The following is a 17,175-nucleotide window of genomic DNA, read 5'->3' as shown; positions in this document are numbered from 1 at the left end:
AGCTGCAGCAAAGCCCAGGACGTGGCCGTGTCCCCGAGGGGACCCGAGGGCCACCAGAGCTGTGGGGCCGGGTCCTTGGGGTGCCCACGGGGCCCTCCTGGTGTCACCACCCCGAGGCTCAGCTCCCACAGCTGCCCCACGGACACACAAACTCTCCTTTGTTCCGCTTGTTCCGCTATTTCTTTAATTTTTAAAAATTTAATCTAACGCTCCCGCCCCCGTTATTTAATGTATTTATTTTTTTCCCCCCGGTGATGGCAGGAGGGGAGGAAGGAACCCAAACTCGGATGTTTGTTTGTCCTCTCCTGGCCCTTGGTCGCGCTCCAGCGGCTGAGAAACCGGGAGAAGGGGAGCAGGGAGCACGGCGGAGCCTGGGAAAGGCCGGGACCCCGCTCCCCCCCCGCCCCCAGCCCCGCTCCTCCCCCCGCATCCTCCTCTTTCCCCTCCCCTCTCCCCTCCCTGCCGGTCCCTCCCCACGCGCGGGGTTCCCGCGGCCACGGGAGGCGAATCCCCGCACCCGGAGCTGCCCCCCCGCCCCTGGGGTCCCCCCGGAGCGATGGGGACCTGGCTGGGGGGAGCCCCCCAGGGCTGTGTCCTCTGCTCTGTAGGGTCTGGGGGGGGCTTCTCCCCCAGCCGGGGGGGGACACGCACCCTGCACAGAGCTCTCCCCGCTCCCTCCCACGCGTGTCTGGGGACCCCGGCGCTGGGTGGGGGTCCATCCAAGCCCGGCCCCTCCTGCTCCGGGATGGTCCCAGCAAAGGCGCTTTGGGTGGTGGCACTTCGGGGAGCGGCGGCCACCTCCGGGGGCTTCCAGGATCCTTCCCCAAATTCCTGCAGCCCGGGGGAGGAGCCGGGACACGGCTCTGGCCGCCCCCTCCCCACCCTGCTGCCCGCGGCTGGGGGGCAGTGGGCAAGTCCCTGATTCTGCCGCAGCCCCTCGGCTTTGGGACTTTGGGCCACGGGACGTGTCCAGGGGGGGTTTGGGGCTCCCACCAGAGCAGGAGCCTGTGGGGAGGGGGGGTGGGGGCAGGCGGGGCTGGGGGTCCCAGCTGTGGGGCAGGGTCTGGGGTTAGAGGGAGGCAGAGGGGGGAGCAGGGGAGGTCGGCAAAGTTTCTTCCCTCTCCCGAAAGGTTTTGGCCGAGGCTCCGGGTAACCACTTGTTCTTTAATTTATATTTTTTCTAAATAAAAAAAAAAAAAAAAAAAAAAAAAAAGAAAGAAAAAATCAGAAAGGAAGGAAGTTCATCAATAATGTAAGGTGGAGAATGCATTAATGAACGGGAGAGAGGAAGGGACAGCGCAGAGCGGGGGTGCGGGGGGGGAGCTGTTCCTGCCCGCATCGATCGGCTCGGGTTACATCCCGGTACCGAACCTGGACCCACGGGGGGCTGGGCCGGGGGGAAAAGGGCTCCGTGGGCACCCCCGGGGGTGGGGGGGGGAATGGGGAGCAGGGTGCTGAGCTGGCCCAGAGCTCTGCTTCTCCCTCAAAAGTGGTTCTGGTCCCTCCCCAGGACAACTTGGTGGCCCGGGGTGACAATTCCTGGTCGTGACGGATCACCCGAGTGGGGGGTGTCATCTGGGGTCCCATCCCCATCCCCATCCCCATCCCCATCCCCGGCCAGGAAGGGGTCAGCCCAGGCCAGGAGGAGGTAGGAGGGGGATGGGATGCCCGGCAGAGGGGGGGATGTGTCCTGCCCGCACCCCCATTGCCGGCTGGGATCCCCCCTCAGCAGGATGGGTGCCCCTGGGAGGGGAGAACCCTGAGGAGAAGGATCCGCAGCACCCACCTCAGGCTTCACAACACCCACCTCAGGTGGCACCCACCTCTGCTACCTTTGCCTGTGCCTTGTTTCCCTTGCCCGTGCCTCAGTTTCCCCTCGGCACAGCATCCCCGCACCCCCCTCCCCAGCCCCGGGCTCCCTCCCCTCTCCTCGCGTTAATGAAGCTCGGGGGGTGGGGCGGCAGGAAATGGATTTTTGGGTTCATCTGCGGCACTGATTGGATTACCAGGAAATGGCAGCCTGGCCGCCAGCCAGAGCCGCGCCGGCTGGAGGGGGAGAGGCCAGCAGGACCCCCAGGAGGAGCCCACCACCCACCCACACCTCCCCCCACCACCCACCCACACCTCCCCCCATGCCCGTCCCATCCCAGCTCTGCTCCTTTTTATTTGAGGGGGTGATGTCTCCACACCCCTCCAGGAGATGGGTCCCTTCTCCAATGTTTTTTTTGTGGGGGGGGGTGAGGAACCCCTCTAGAGCTCCATCCCCAGCAGCTGAGCCCCCAGCCTGGGGCCGGGGTGTTACGTGCGCTGAGTGGGGAAGGGCTCTGCTGAGGTTGGGTGCCCCAAGCCGGGGGGTTCTGGGCTGGCTTGGAGGCAAGAGGAGCAGGGGAAGGAGTTAAGTTGGGGTTGGCTCTTCAAAAAAAAAAAAAAAAAAAAAAAAAAAAAGAAAAAAACAGGGGAGTAGGCTATAAATACCCGGGAGGTGTCGGGGGCTAATGAGGGGAGGGAATTGTGGACCAGGGGGGCCCAAAGCAGAGTTGGCTGCGGCACCGGGGGAGGGAGGGCCGGGCGGTTTTTAGGCTAAAAGAGAGCGTTTTGAGGAGAACCCTCCTGGAGGTGACTGGGACGGCTCCTGCCGGGACCCCTCCCTGTGTCCCCCCGAGAGCATCGGCCCCGCAGCCCGGCAGCTGCCTTGGGGGGGTGATGGTGCCCCGGGGCTGAGCTTCTGCACCTTCCTGGGGGGCGGCGGGGGGGTCCCGGCATGTTTTTGGGTTGGTCTCACCTTGTCGGGTGCTCCAAGGAGCGGGGCTGAGCTCCGGAGGGGTGCGGGAGGCTCCCTGCCCCGGGCCTGGCAGCACCTGGGGGGTCCCAAACGCTCTGTGCCCTCCCAGAGCTCCTGTGGGGGTGCAGCGGGGGGGACCCCGACCCTGTCACACCGCGGTGACACCTCTGGAGCTGCCACACCAGAGGCAGAGGGGAGAGGACAGGCGGGACTGGGGGTACTGGGAAGGAGGGAGGGAGGGAGGGGTGTGGGGGGCTGAGGGCAGGGGCTGAGCCCTGCTGGGGTTTGCTGCAGAGCACAGGAACCCTGCTCTGCTCTATTCTTAGCCCGGGTAGGATGTCAGCTCTGAAAATAGCCCGAGCCTCATGAAATCCTCTCTCTGGCTCTCACTGGAGCCGGTTCGGAGGGGGAGGATCGCTGTCACACCCGAGCTCCTGACATTCACAATGACTCGCCTCACTTCTAGTTGTGGGGGTTTTTTCCTTCATTTTTTTTTTTGGTAGTGTTTTTTTTTTTTTTTAAAAAAAAAAAAAAAAAGAAAGAAAACTTTTCCTCCCCCTCCGGTTTCTCCTGCTCTTCCCCCAGCTCTGCCTCACGCCCAGCACAAGAGGAGTCACCAGCCAAAAAAGCGAACGCGGGGGTGGTGCTGCTTAGCTACGGCCAAATCCCAGGCAGCATGTGACCAGATTGGCAATTTAACACCCAGCCCTTCTCCCGCCACTTAAAGTGACATTGAGACGGCAACGCCAAGGGCTGGAGGATGAGAAACGGGGGGAGATGCCTCCCTTCCCCCTTCCCACCCCCGTCCCTCCGCTGCCTCCATCCCTGGGGAGCGGTGGTACCCGAGGATGCTCGGGGCAGTGCCCAGGTTGGGAGGGAGCAGAGGTGGGAGATCTGCAGGAGGGGACACTGGGGGGGCTCTGGGAAGCCCGAAGGAGACCCGAGCTGGAACGATTTCCCACTGAGGATACAGCTGTATGGACAGGCCCCCAACCAGCGCCCCAGACTGGTTTGGGTGGGAAAGGACCTTCAAGGTGATGTAATTCCAAGCCCCCTGTCACGGACAGGGACCCCTCCCACAGCCCAGGCTGCTCCAAGGGCCTTCAGCACTGCCAGGGATGGGGCAGCCACAGCTCCACCTGGGCCAGGGGCTCAGCAGCCTCAAAGCACAGAATTTCCCTCTCTTCCTGGGAATTCACCTCTTGCAGCTGGAAATGCTTCCCCTCATCCCATCACTCGGGGTGCTCACAGAAAGTCCCTCCCCAGCTTTTTGCAGGGCCCGGTGTCACCTCAGCCACACAGCTCAGGCCACGTTTCTGCCCTGGCTCCTCTGCTGGGTGGGCAGTGTGGGTGGGGGCAGGGGACCTGGTGGGGACAGCCGTGTTTCCTGCAGCACGGGAGTGCCCGTGGGAGCTCCTCCATCCCCACCCGGGACACCCCGAGCGTTGCTGCTCAATGTGTGCAATGGGACGCGGGGGAAAAAATTAAAATAAAAATAGAGTCCTGCTGTGGTGTTGAGCGGGTGCGTGTGGGTCCCGGCTCATCCTGGGCGCTGTCCCCTGGGGTGGCAGCAGCTCTGCCACCCGCACCCGTGAGTCAGCAGGACCCGCTCCGCACCGGCAGGATCTGCTCCTCCCGACAGAACGGGCAGCGGCTTCTGCCCAGCCCCGCAGCCCTTGCCCAGCCCCGCAGCCTCTCCCAGCCCCGCAGCCCCTGCCCAGCCCCGCAGCCCCTTCCAGCCCCGCAGCCCCTGCCCAGCCCCGCAGCCTCTCCCAGCCCCGCAGCCCCTGCCCAGCGCCGCAGCCTCTCCCAGCCCCGGCTCGTTAAGCGGAGCATCCTGAGCCCGTTAATTGCTGTCTGAGGCTGCCTGGCTCCATCTTCAGAGCCCGGCTCACATTGCAGGCATCGGGCTCAGCTCCCGTCTGGCTCAGCACCCACCGCTCCCAACCTGCTCGGGATTCGCACCAAAAGCAGCCCGGGAGGAAGCCTCGAGGACGGAATCCCCGCAGGGACTTTTCTTGCCAGGGTCTGGGGGAGGTCGCAAAGGAAAAGGCGAGGGAGGGCTGGCGTTTATCCCCTGCTCCTTATCCCTCTCTGCCAGGCCAGGGTAGGAAAGGGTAACGGTGTATCCTTGACCCCAGGGCTGTTCCCTGGAGCCCGGGGGGGAAGGGGAGAGGGTGGGGGGTGGCTGTACCCGGCCTCCTCCTCTGGGAGCCACACGTCCCCCAGCCCGTCTCATGGCGAGGTCCCCAGCCCGGGCTGTTGCTCCTAGGAAGCGAGTGGCACTGCCAGCCTTCAAGTGGCTTTTACATAATACAGACTGTCAGGCGAGAGGAGCACCGCGGTCCCTTCTGGCCCTAAAAATCTGTCAATCTAAAAATTAGAGGGCACCAGCACCTCATTGTTTCTGGCTGATTTAATCAGGGCAATCGCGTGTTCTCTTTATCCTTTATCTCTTTATCCCTCCACCCCTCCATCCCTCCATTTCCCCCCCCCCCTCTTTTTTTTTTTTTTTTTTTTTTTTTCTTTCGCCCCCCTCCCCCTTTCCTGCATCATCTTTAACTGGAGATGACTTTGCCCTCCCCCTGTGCTGATAGCATGGGAAGAGCTCAGACATCCCCAGCCTTGCCGGGATATTCTCCTCTCCCTGCCCGCTGCCCCACTGGTTCCCAGCGGGTCATTTTTTTGGGTTGTCTCCTCCAGCAGAACCAGAGGTGGAGGCACCTCCACAACCTGCCTGGTAAAAAAAAACCAAAACCAAAACCAAACCCAACAGTGCCCATCTCTCCTCGCTGGTTTAAAATGACAAATAAACCCCTCAGGCTGCGGGTTGTGCTCTTTGGGTGCTGAGAATGTGGGTGTGTGTCTCTAGAAACACTGGGGATGTGCAGGGGGGAAGCAGGCAGGAATTGCTGATGGCCTGCAAGGATTTGTCGGGGATTTCCCCCAAAGCAGGGAGGCACAAGAGGTGCTGAGGGCTGGGAACACGGGGATGTGCTGGTGCCACCTCCCTGCTCGGCTCTCGGTGCCACCAGGTGTCCCAGGCAGCCTGGGAAACCAGGGCAGGGAATGGGAATGGAACCCCCGGGGGCTGCGGCTCCCCTCGCCCTTTGGACAGGACCCCAACCGAGGGCGTTCGAGGGGTTAAAAGGTGGCGGATTCAGACTGGGAGGAGGAGGGAAACCAGTCCAAAAGGGCAGCAGAGAGGAGCTGGGCTGGGCTGCAGGTGGTGGCAGCTGTGGGGGTGTCCGGGGGGATCTGTGACCCTCCCGGTGACACCCTTCGGGGGCAGCCGCCGACCCTGCAGGGAGAGAGATTGTCAAAAACTGGAGTGTTCCACCTCCCTGTGCACCCTCAGGGAACAGCATCCCTATTCCCACAAGCCCCCAAAACCTCCCGAAATCCTGACGGAGCCTCTGCCCTGGCCCTTTCCTTGGGGAGCGGCTGGAAAGTTGGTTTGCTGTTGTGTTTTTTTTTTTTTTTTTTCCTTTGCGAATGCAGTCGGGTTCTCAGCCCTCCTCTCCGGAGCTGCTGCGGTCAATAACTCCCCAGGAGGCTGCTGCTATTCTCCCTCCGCTTCCCACCCTCCCACTTCCCTCTCTCTCTCGGCATTTCCATGCCTTTTTGGCCCTCCCTCGGCAGCGGGCGAGGAATAAAGCGGCGCTGGCTGAGCAGGACGCCAGGCTGGGCTGAGGGATGCTGCCAGGGGAACCTCAACCACCGCCGGCACCTTCAGGTGGGAGTGGAGACATTTTTAGCTGGGAGAAAAGGGATGAAGACATCACACCTGCTTCTGGGAGGCAGGTGCTGCCCGGCCGGCTTGGTGGGATTCGGGCAACTTCGTCTCTTTCTGCCCCTTTAAAAGCCCCGGGAGCTGCGAGCGCTGGGGAGAAGAGGAGGGCGGAGGGATGAAGGCTCGGAGCTCCCCGGCTGAGGGATGCGGGCAGGGGACTCGCTCCTGCTGGAGAATAACTCCTCCTGGAGGAGCATTTCGGGTGGGATCCTGTGGAGGTGGAGGAACGCTCAGCCTTGCAATGCCCCAAAACCAGCCTGGAAAAGGGGGTCAGTGGGGTCCCTGGCCCCTGATGGGGGGGACGCGGAGGTTGCTGCTGGCACCAGCCTGGGGGGACCACCGAGGTTGGTGGCATCACCCTGGTTGATGATGCCCAGGGTGGGTTTTGTCGCCGTTATTCAGTCTCCTCTCTCCTCTCCTCCAGCCCGTTAGCATCCACCCGCACCCGGGGCTGCCCACCGGGCCCGGGTCCCGTGGCTGGGGAGGGGGTGGGTGAGTGCTGGGGGGCTGCAGGACTCCATGGAGAGGGTCCTCAGCTCTCCCTGAGCTGCTGGGGTTGCTGAGCTCCTGGGGTGAACTCTCCCAGCAGGGATGGGGGAGCCAGCTGGGGGAGCTCAGGTTAGGGTGGGAGCTCTGGTGGGGTCTGGAGCCAATGCCCGGTGTCACCAAGGAAAGTCTTTGGGACTGTCACCCAGGTCTGATTTATGTATAGACGTGGCTGAGGGGTGTCACAGGGGTCCTTGGTGCTCCTGAGCAGCACAAGGAGGGAGTGCACGGTGGCTTGTGAAATGTCTAGGACAGGAGGTCCTGGTTGGACCTTGAGTCCAAGGTTTTTATTTCTGGGAGAACGGGGATGTGTGTGGATCCGTTCTGTGGACCTTGGGATGGCAAAGTCCCTTCCCAGGCTCTGCCCTGAGCTGATTCAGGTCTGAGCTTAAGACTTTTTGGTAGTATCAGGGGTGGAGAGGGCTCCCACGGTGCCTCCTGGGGTGCCCGGGAAGAGCTGAGAGGAAAGAAGGCGATGGAGCCCATGCCGAGGGACTCACCCGAGGTGGCAGAGCCCGACAGGTGACACCGGCTCCTCACAGCCGAGCCCCGATACAACCTGCCCGGGGTGTGGGTCTGAACCGGATCCCTGCTGCTGTGGGATGACCCCTGGCATGGGATGAGATGATCCTTGGAATGTGATGAGATGATCCTTAGGATGGGATGACACCCAAGGTGGGATGTTCCTGGGCTGAGATGACTACAGGGGTGGGATGATCCCCGGGCTGGATGGGCTGAGCCCCGAGGCGAGTTGATCCCGGTGATGCTGGCACTTCCCCCACGGGTGTCCCCGGGGAGGGGGTGGTGGTGTTCCGGGGGACGCCGCGGCCGGGCTGTCCGGGTGGGCGCAGAGAGGGGAGCGCAGCCCGGGCTGCCGAAGCGGTACCGGTACCCCCGGCTGGGCCGCCCGCCTTGCCTGGGGAGCGGCTGCCGGGGCTCTGCGGGGACCGCTAATGGGCCGAGGCCATTTCGAGCGGGATGACGCCACTTCGGTAAAGCGTTAAGAGCTGCAGCTCCGGGAAGGAGAACGGCAGAGAGGAGGGAGAGGAGGGAGAGATGCTCCCGGGCAGCGCTAAATCCCTCCCTCCCTCCCACCCTCCTCGCTGCCCCCATTCACAGGCAGCGCCGGGGACCCGCCCGCCTTCCCCGCAGCCCCCCCGCCTCCCCTGTGCTGCCGGCCCGTCCCGTCCCGGCCCCGTTCCCCCTCCCCGGGGCGCGGAGCACGGCCCGGTTGCGGGGCCGGGCGGGTGGGTGCTGCTTCCCCCCCCTAAGGGCTGCCCGGTGCCCCCCGGGGCTGCCTCCGGATGGACCGGAGGAGGCGGCGGTGAGTGCCGGGGGGGGCACGGGGATTGGGGCTGGGGGTGGCGGGACCCCGCGCTGTGAGGAGTGAGGAGCATGGACACGCGTGGGCTGTGCGTGCCGCGGGGACGGGGTCCCTGGGCATGTGTGTGCGGTGGGGACGGGGGTTGTGGGCACGTGTGTGCAGTGGGATGGGGGTCTTGGCACGAGTGGGGGCTACGCGGTGGGGCTGGGGGCGAGGTGTGGGTCAGACTCGTGTGTGTGCTCGGTGGGGATGTGTGTGTGGAGGGGTTCTGGACACGAAGAACCCGGGGGGTCCCGGCAGGGCGGGGGCTGTGTGTCCGGTGGGGCTGTGGGCTGCGGGCCCGATCCGGGTGCCAGGCAGGCGGGGGCTGTGCTGCGGGGAAGGCCCGGGGGTGCCGACAGCACACGGCGGGGCTGGGCACGGGGGATGCAGCGGGGGCTGCCTCTCACCACCCCCCTGGTCCCCCCGGGACAGGGTGCGGGGATCCCTCCGGAGGGAAAAAACCCCTTTTCACCCACCTGGGCGCCCTGTGCAGCTTGTCCCTCGCTTGCAGTCACCTCCAGCCTGTAAATCATTTGCTTTTACGATCCCTCCTCTGGCCAATTATCACGGGAACTTTAAATGTTTGGGGCTGCCGGGGGCCATAAAGCTCGCCCGGTTTCCGGGGGGTGGGGGGCGAAATGTCTGCCCGGCAGGCGAGGGGTGAGGAGGAGGGGACAGGGGACACGCTGCCCCCGTCCCCCTGGCCGGGCAGGTAGGCAGGGAGGGGGCAGCAGCACCCGTGCAGGACACGGACAGCTTGCAGCTCTGGGATGGGGCTGGGAGAGAGTGGGGTGCTCGGGGGTCCCCACCAGGAGACAGGGGGGAGGGGGGGGGGCAGAAGAGGGGTCCCAGCTCAGATAAACCTTTGTGGGGGGCAGAGGGTCCGTGTCCACTCCCCCGGCCCAGGGTTCGGAGCTCCAGGAGTGTTGGGGTTCAGTGCTGGGGTCCCCCCTGGACCTGTCTCACCCGGGATGCTCTGTCCTAGCCCTGGACCCAGATCCTTCCTGTCCGGGTTGCACTGTGGCCCCATTGCCAGCTCCCCTCCCTGTCTGCTGTCCCCAGGGCTCTGTTCCTCCTGCCTAAGCTGGGCTCGGGGGCTCCTCATGCCCCCCTCTCACAGAGGGCTGGGTGTAGCTGTGCTGGGTCAGGCCCTTTGGATACTTTTCATCTCCTGGTCCTGCTGGCTCCATCACACCTCGGTCTGTCACTTTGGGTCCCCTCAGGGGAACCTCACGGGGGGTCTTGCTGGCTGAGTCCTGATGCCCCCCAGCACACATGACCGAGGGGATGGACACCAGAGGGTCAGCAGCTCCTCCCTGGGTGTAAATCAGCATCATCCCCTGAATGATCCCAGCCTGGGGTGGGCTCGGGGTGATGAGGGATGTGGGGAGCTGCTGAGTTTGCTCTTGGCTGCCCAGCTGCAGGCTGAGATGGGCTGTGTCTCCTCCGGGGGCTGGGCTGTAGTGGGACCTCCCCGGGTGAGGAGCTCGGTGGCAGCAGGTGACAGCTCAGGGGAGGGTGTTTGGCCTCGCTGGCTCCTTCCCATCCCGGCAGGGTGCTCACCAAACCTTCCCTGGGCCAGCCCTGCCCTCCCAGATCCCCTTCACCTTGCTGCTAACCATCCCGGTGTCCTGATCGATTGTGGGTGTCCTGGGAGAGCCACTGCCTGCATCTCCCAGGGCAGGGAGAGCATCCTGCTGGAGGTGGCTGGTGGGCTCCTTGTGCAGGAAAAACCCAAATCTAAGCAGATCAATTGCCTTGGCTTTCCGGGGAGGGGGATGGAAGCGACCAGATCTCTCTTGAAGAGTGGAAGGAAGTTGCCTTTGCTTTTCCCTGCTCTCCAAGGTCAGCCTAGCTGGTGAAAATCAATCTTCCCTCTCTCTGCTGCATGAGCAGATTCTACCTGTGGCCCCTCACCTACTGGAAAGCCTCAGCTGCCACCAACCATGTGCGAGCGTCAGTGGGGACCTTCCTGGTGACACAGACTCTTTCCTGCTGGCTCCGGGCACGGTGACAACGTCTGTGTCACTGAGGGATCACGCCTTGGGTCTGCCAGAGGAGGATGGCTTTGTCCTGGGGAAGCTGGCTCTGCACGGAGAGCACGTACCCCACATTGCAGCCGGGGCTGGGGAGGGCTGGGGGGAAGCTGGGCACTGGGCTCTGGCATGCAACGAGTGGCTCCCGGCCTCTGCCTGCTCCTGGGCAGCTCCCTGGGAGAAGTGGGAAGGTTCTCCCTCCCTCCTAAGGACCAAGGGGTGGGAATCCTCTGGAAGGAGAGGGAAAGCTCCGAAGGCACGGGGAGAGGCTGTGCCTGCCTGGTTCCTGGGACAGCCCTAGAGGCCTTTGTCTTTGGGATGCGTCCAGCCTCAGTCTCCCCGGGCACCGGAGTGATCTGAGCCCAGCTGGTGGGAGTAACTTCCCCAGGTGTTCTCCAGCCAGCCTCGGCTCTCTGGTTGGGAGGGATGGATCCCTTCTAGGAGGTAACACCGGCGTTTTCTTCCCTCCCCCCGCCCCGTCCCGTAGGATTTTTAGATGTGCCCTGATGCGGCGGGCTCTCCCCGCTCCCGGCGATGCAGCTCTCCTCCAGCGTGGCTGAGCTCAGTTGCGACGAGACGATGGACCCCCCGGCCGAGGACTTCCAGCAGGTCCTGTCCATCGACCAAATCCGCTCCATCCGCGCCAGCAACAACTACGTGGAGCGCCCTGCTGCCTGCTGCCAGCAAGCCCGCTCCAACCCCTCCCTGGCTCAGCCGCCCCACAAGCAGGACCGCTCCCAGGACCGCTCCTCCGCCTTCCAGGACCTGCACCGCAGCCACAGCCAGCAGCACCAGGTGCCACCCCTGCAGCAGCAGCAGCAGCCCATGAGCCACTCCAGCACCGCCAGCTCCGTCTCCCAGGGCACCACCGCCTCCGACCAGCGGCTCCTCGGCACCCTCACCCCATCCCACTCCGGGCACTCCCTCATCCGGACGCAGCCCCGGCCCGGCGAGCTGAAAGGGGAGGAGGAATCCCCTCTGAAAGGGGCGGACGGGGAGAAGCCCACCGCCGCCACCGGTACCGCCGGAACCGCCGGTACCGCCAGCCTGCACCACGCCGGTCACCTCCTGCTGGTGTGCGAGGAGTGCGGGCGCTGCAAGTGTCCCCGCTGCACGGCCGCCCGCAGCCTCCCCTCCTGCTGGCTCTGCAACCAGCGCTGCCTCTGCTCCCCCGAGAGCCTCCTGGACTACGGGACGTGTCTCTGCTGCGTCAAGGGCCTCTTCTACCACTGCTCCACCGACGACGAAGACACCTGCGCCGACGACCCCTGCTCCTGCGGGCCGGGCTCCTGCTGTGCCCGCTGGGCTGCCATGAGCCTCCTCTCCCTCCTCATGCCCTGCCTCTGCTGCTACTTCCCCACGCTGGGCTGCCTCAAACTTTGCCAGCGGGGCTACGACGGCTTCAAACGGCCCGGCTGCCGCTGCCAGAGCCACACCAACACGGTCTGCAGGAAGATCTCCTCCTCCTCCAGCACCCCCTTCCCCAAGACGCTGGATAAGCCGGTATGACCCTCCCGGGGAGGAGAAGCAAGCTTCCTCCTCCTCCTCCTTCTCCTCCTCCTCTTCTCCGTCCTCCTCCTCCTCCAGCCTTGCCAAGCTCCCCACTCCCCACCATCACCTCCCAGGAAGGTGAACTGGGGGCCCCTCCAGCCCCCGGGACCACGGAGGCAGCACGGAGCTGGTGGGACAGGGTGGGTTTGCAATGCAGGGGTGAGGGACCAGGAGAGCTGCTGGTGGCCTCCCTGGCCCTGCCCCACTGGGAAGGGAGACACGAAGGGTCCTCAGGACTTCTCAGGGGGCTTGAGGAGCTGCTGCTGCCCCGCGGTGCGGTCCTGCTGGATGGAGGAGAAGAGGCAGCTCAACACACCCCCCATGCAAGAGTCCTCCAAGAGCCAGACCTCCTCCTCTTCAGCTCCCTCCAGCACCTTTGGTGGTGGTCTCTCTCCTCTCATGTGGCTCTGCTTTCCCCCAAGAGCCAGGGGGTCCCACCGGTGGCAGTGCCTTCCCTCCAGGCTCGGAAGCCACTGGAGAGAAGCAAGCGAGCTTCCCGGGGAGGCAGCATCGTATTTTGCTGTCTCAAAGAGGAAGGAAAGGTGTGGGAAGCTTTAGAAACCTTCTGGCAGGGGAAGGAGCTATTGGAGGCAGCCCAGCCCACTCGCTTCTGCCCGACTGCAGCGAGGGGAAGGGCCCCCCATGGGATCTGGCTGAGAAGGAGAAGCTGGTTTGAAATTGCCATTCATGTCTCCATGCCTTGAAGAGCTGCCAGAGCCTGGCGGGCTGGGACCTGCTGCCCGGATCCATCCCACCACCCAGCAGATGCCACCACCTCCCTGCTCCCTTCCACCAGCACTGGCTTCACTTGAACAAAAAAGCCCCTGGGGGCTCCTGCAGCCCCTGCTTGGGGCTGGGGGAGAGCAGAGAGCAGAAGGGGGGTTGAAAAGGGGGAAGCTGGACCTTCCCTCCCTGCAGATGCTGTCCCTGGGGCCTCACTGGGCTTTCCTTCACCCCCCACCAGTGTCACCCCCCACCAGTGTCACGCCCCACCAGTGTCACCCCTCTGAGGGTATTCTGCCTGGAGATGGGTCTGAGCCAAGCCCCGGGGCTGGACCATCTGTGGAACAGGAGACCTGAGTGAGGGTCAGACCTGAGTGAGGGTCAGACCTGGGTGAGGGTCAGGCCTTCATGGTTTACCTGCTGTGACCATAATAAACCCAAGCCCTTGCAGGGACCTCCTCCAGGTCCTGGGCTCAGCCCCATCTCCTCTTGACAAGGTGTGGAGCTGTGACCCCATCATCCCATCACTCGGGGGGGTCAGAATCTGGGGTGATGTCCCAGTGCTGAGTCTCCTCTGAGGTGTGTGTGTGAGTGCAGAGGGAAGCAGATGGTTCCCCAGGAGATACATATGCAACGTGTCCCTTGGCTTCCTCCACCACCCCGGGGCTCATCCGTCACCTTCCCTCAGCTCCTCCCACCCCCCCCTCCTCAACTCAGAGTTCTGTGGATCTATTTTTGTATATATAAATACCCCGTTAGGCTGCCTTGGTCTAGTGCTAATAATACTCCTGAGACTGCTGTGAAGGGTGCCAGATGCGAGGTTTGGCTTCCTGGTCCTCTTGCACATGCTGGGAGATGAGCTCCTGCTCTGCTCAGGGCTAATCCCAACCTCCCCTTCCCCGGGAGCTGGGAGAGGGGACCGGGGAGGTCTCTTTGCCAGGAGAAGATTTGGGTTCCTGCTGGCTGTGGGGCCGTGGGATTCCTCTTTCCCTACATCTGCTCTCTAAAACCCGTGGCTGCTCCAGGCTCCCTCTGCCCAGGCAGGGATTCATCCCTCCTGCCAAGGTCCTGCATCCAGCCCTGCCTCCTGCCTGCCCCTCCAGCTGATGGGGATGGAGCCCACCCCTGGTGTGCCTGGGAAGGACCCCAAACCCCCACCCCGCTCCCACCCGGAGCCCGAGCGAGGGGGATGCTGGAAGGAGCTTCCTCTGGCCAAAGAGGGGACCCCACTTCCACGCATGGAGGGAATTCTGGACGATGCCCTGGTCTGGGTGGAGATCTCCTGGCCCTGGAGAGAGCTTCCCATCCCCAGAGCCTGGCCCTGGACTCTGAAGCCATTTGGGTTTTGAGGCACCGACCTTCTCCGAGGATGCCCCGTGGCTGTGTGCACCCCTGTGGGATCAGCCCCTGGGATCAGCCCCTGGCTCTGGGGCAGCACTTAGAAAATAGATTGCAATCATATTTATCCATAGGCCAATAATTGCTTGGCTCCCTACTTCCAAGCCATGTCTGGGGGAGAGGCTTCCACCAAGAGACACCCTCCCTCTGGAACGCTCAGCTCACTTTCCTGTTGGTGCTGATTCCACTCCTTCCTAAAAAAATGCAACATTTTGGGGGGAAAACAAAAAAGGTCTCTTTTTTTTTTTTTTTTTTTTTTTTTCCTCACTGAGGATGCAAGGAACTTGAATGAGAATGTGAAACAGTTCATTGAAACTTTCTTTAAAGAAAACTAATGAGCAGAGTTTTCCAACTTGCTCCACTTTGATTTTTTTTTTTTCCCCCTTCTCCTTCTTAAATGGCTCCTACTTGTAAATTTAGTTACCACCTCTGTATCTCTGCGATTCATTGCTTCCTCTCCTGATGGTGGAATGACTCAACATGTGAAGCTTCATCATTTTCACGGCCTCCAAAGTCATGCAAGGAGGGGGTGACCTCCCCCGGGTGCTGGAGCTGGGGGGGAGCAGATGGCCCTGTCCCCAGCCCCTGTCCCCAGCCCCTGTCCCCAGCCCTGTCCCCAGCCCTGTCCCCAGCCCCTTGCCCCCCGGGGCACCTCCAGGACCCTCCTGCACAATGGGATTTTTCTGGGTCAGCACAGAATTCCTGGTTCTGCCAGGGAATGGTGCCAGAGTCCAGCTGGGCCTCCTCAATGGCTCATCCCTGGGAAATGAGAAACCTGGGAGAGGTGTTTGATGAAATATGGGATGTGTTGAAGGGAATCAGAGAGGAGGAGAGCTCCCAGTCCTCACTCCTCTTCCTCACTCCTCTTCCTCACTCCCATTCCTTACTCTTGTTCCTTACTCCTGTTCTTTGCTCCCATTTCTTGCTCCAGTTCCTCTCCCCCACTCCTTGCTCTCAGCAGACAGGACCCTTGGGATTCCCCAGGGCACCTCCAGTTCCCTGAAAGCTGTGGGAAGCCTCTGGACATGTTTTTCTCCCAGTCTTTTCCCAACATCTTCAGCCTGGATCCATGCTGCTCCCTGCCCAGCCCCAGCTGCCAGGCAGATTGGTTTCCCTGCAGATGACTCCAGTTTGGGTCTGGGCTGGGAGCCCCTTTCCTGCCCCACCCCATGACTCAGCTCCCATCTGCTCCAGATGTTTGCCAGCAGCTGCTTGCCCTGGCACTGGGGGTTTCTCTTGTGCTTTGCTTTGGGAACATCCCACGCTGGGCTTTCTGTTCCTCCTGGGCTTTGAGGACAGATCTCCCTCTCAAGGGACCTTTTGTGTCTCTGCAGATCGTGGGCTCCTTTGCCAGGAAACCTGGGGGGCTGTCGGGCAGATTTAGGTGGGGAAAGAGGCTCAGGTTCCACAGATCAGGAGACAGGGAGCTGCTCAGCAGGACTTGAGCTCCCCCAGCTCTGCTCCCCATCCAGGAGCTCCTCTTCCCACCCAAAGCTCCATCCACACAAGAGCTCCTGCTGGTGCTTGCTCCCCTCCTCCCTTGCTGCCACACGTGGCGTGGGGAGGGCTCACTGGGGTCTCCATCCCATCCCAGTTCCCATAAACCTCCTGCTGGGAGGGCAGGAGTGGTTCTTGGGCTGCTCTCCACCTCATCCCTGAGAAACCCCTCTGCCAGGGCTCTGCTCTCAGACTCCCAAAAAATCCCCTTGAGCTGGCTCTTCCCCGTCCCCACCTGGGAGCCCACCTGGGGAATTCTGATCCAGAAGCTTCCCAGGCCCAGGAGAACATCAAGAGCTGCTGAGGTGCAATGAAGGGGATGGGCTGAGGTCTGCACAGCCCAAACCTCCCCCTCCCAGCACCCCCTGCTTGGTTTCCTCTCTGCCCCTCGGCTCTTTTGAGGTCCTCAGGTGCTGGAAGGTCCCGTTTTGGGATCAGATTGTGAGGAGAGCCAGGAAGGGATGTTCCCTCATCCCAAAGCCCATCCTGGGGGGTTGATAGGATCCAGCTCGGGTTTGTCTCCTTCCATGGAGCCCAGGCCAGTGGGATGCCAGGATGGGACAGTCACCTGGATGGAGGGATGGATGGGATGGATGGGATGGATGGATGGATGGGATGGATGGGATGGATGGAGGGATGGATGGGATGGAGGGATGGATGGATGGATGGATGGGATGGATGGAGGGAGGGAGGGATGGATGGATGGATGGATGGATGGATGGAGGGATGGATGGAGGGATGTAGGGATGGATGGATGGATGGAGTGAGGAATGGATGGATGGATGGAGGGAGGGAGGGAGGGAGGGATGGATGGATGGATGGAGGGATGGATGGATGGAGGGATGGAGGGATGGATGGGATGGATGGATGGATGAATGGATGGAGGGATGGATTGATGGAGGGATGGATGGATGGGATGGATGGAGGGATGGATGGAGGGATGGATGGATGGATGGATGGATGGATGGATGGATGGATGGATGGAGGGATGGATGGATGGGATGGATGGAGGGATGGATGGAGGGATGGATGGATGGATGGAGGGATGGATGGATGGATGGATGGATGGAGGGATGGAGGGATGGATGGATGGATGGATGGATGGATGGATGGATGGATGGAGGGATGGATGGAGCCTGTGCTGCCAGGCTGAGCCCCGTCCCCTTCCACTCCCCTCCCCTCCCTTTCCCAACCTTTCCCAACCTTTCCCAACCTTTCCTCCTGGCCCCAGCTCTGCAGCCTCCTGCTTCCCCAGGTGTCCTCAGCACAAAGTTCTTTGAAGAGCCATCACCTTTGGCTTCCCAGGGGAGTCTTCTCCCAGGAACCAAAGCCTGGAATTCTGCTGGTTGGGTCCCACAACTCTCTGCCCAGTGCATACAGAGGCCCTTCCCAGCTGCCTTGCTCTAGGTCCCTTTCTCTGGGGTATAACAGATGTTTGGAATGGGGGGGCTGGGATCTGACCACACTCTTGTACCTTCTAAGG

At 62.4% G+C, this 17,175-nt stretch overlaps 1 protein-coding gene across 2 annotated transcripts; it reads left to right on the top strand.

Annotated features, from left to right (window-relative positions):
- Positions 1-5,934: 5,934 nt before the first annotated feature.
- On the top strand, positions 5,935-16,274 carry SPRY3 (sprouty RTK signaling antagonist 3). 2 transcript variants are annotated; one of them, XM_071757777.1, is made up of 2 exons: positions 5,935-6,518; positions 11,011-16,274. In XM_071757777.1, the coding sequence occupies exon 2, from the start codon at positions 11,058-11,060 to the stop codon at positions 12,030-12,032; it is 975 nt and encodes a 324-aa protein (XP_071613878.1). In that variant the 5' UTR covers positions 5,935-6,518; positions 11,011-11,057; the 3' UTR covers positions 12,033-16,274. The 2 variants fall into 2 exon arrangements, with proteins under 2 accessions (XP_071613878.1, XP_071613877.1); XM_071757776.1 differs by lacking the exon at positions 5,935-6,518 and adding an exon at positions 7,348-8,445.
- The last annotated feature ends 901 nt before the right edge of the window (positions 16,275-17,175 follow it).

This window comes from Heliangelus exortis, chromosome 14 (assembly GCF_036169615.1).
Source record: "Heliangelus exortis chromosome 14, bHelExo1.hap1, whole genome shotgun sequence".
NCBI lineage: Eukaryota > Metazoa > Chordata > Aves > Apodiformes > Trochilidae > Heliangelus > Heliangelus exortis.
The sequence above is the reverse complement of the archived record's forward strand: the minus strand, read 5'-3'. Positions and strand labels throughout refer to the sequence as shown.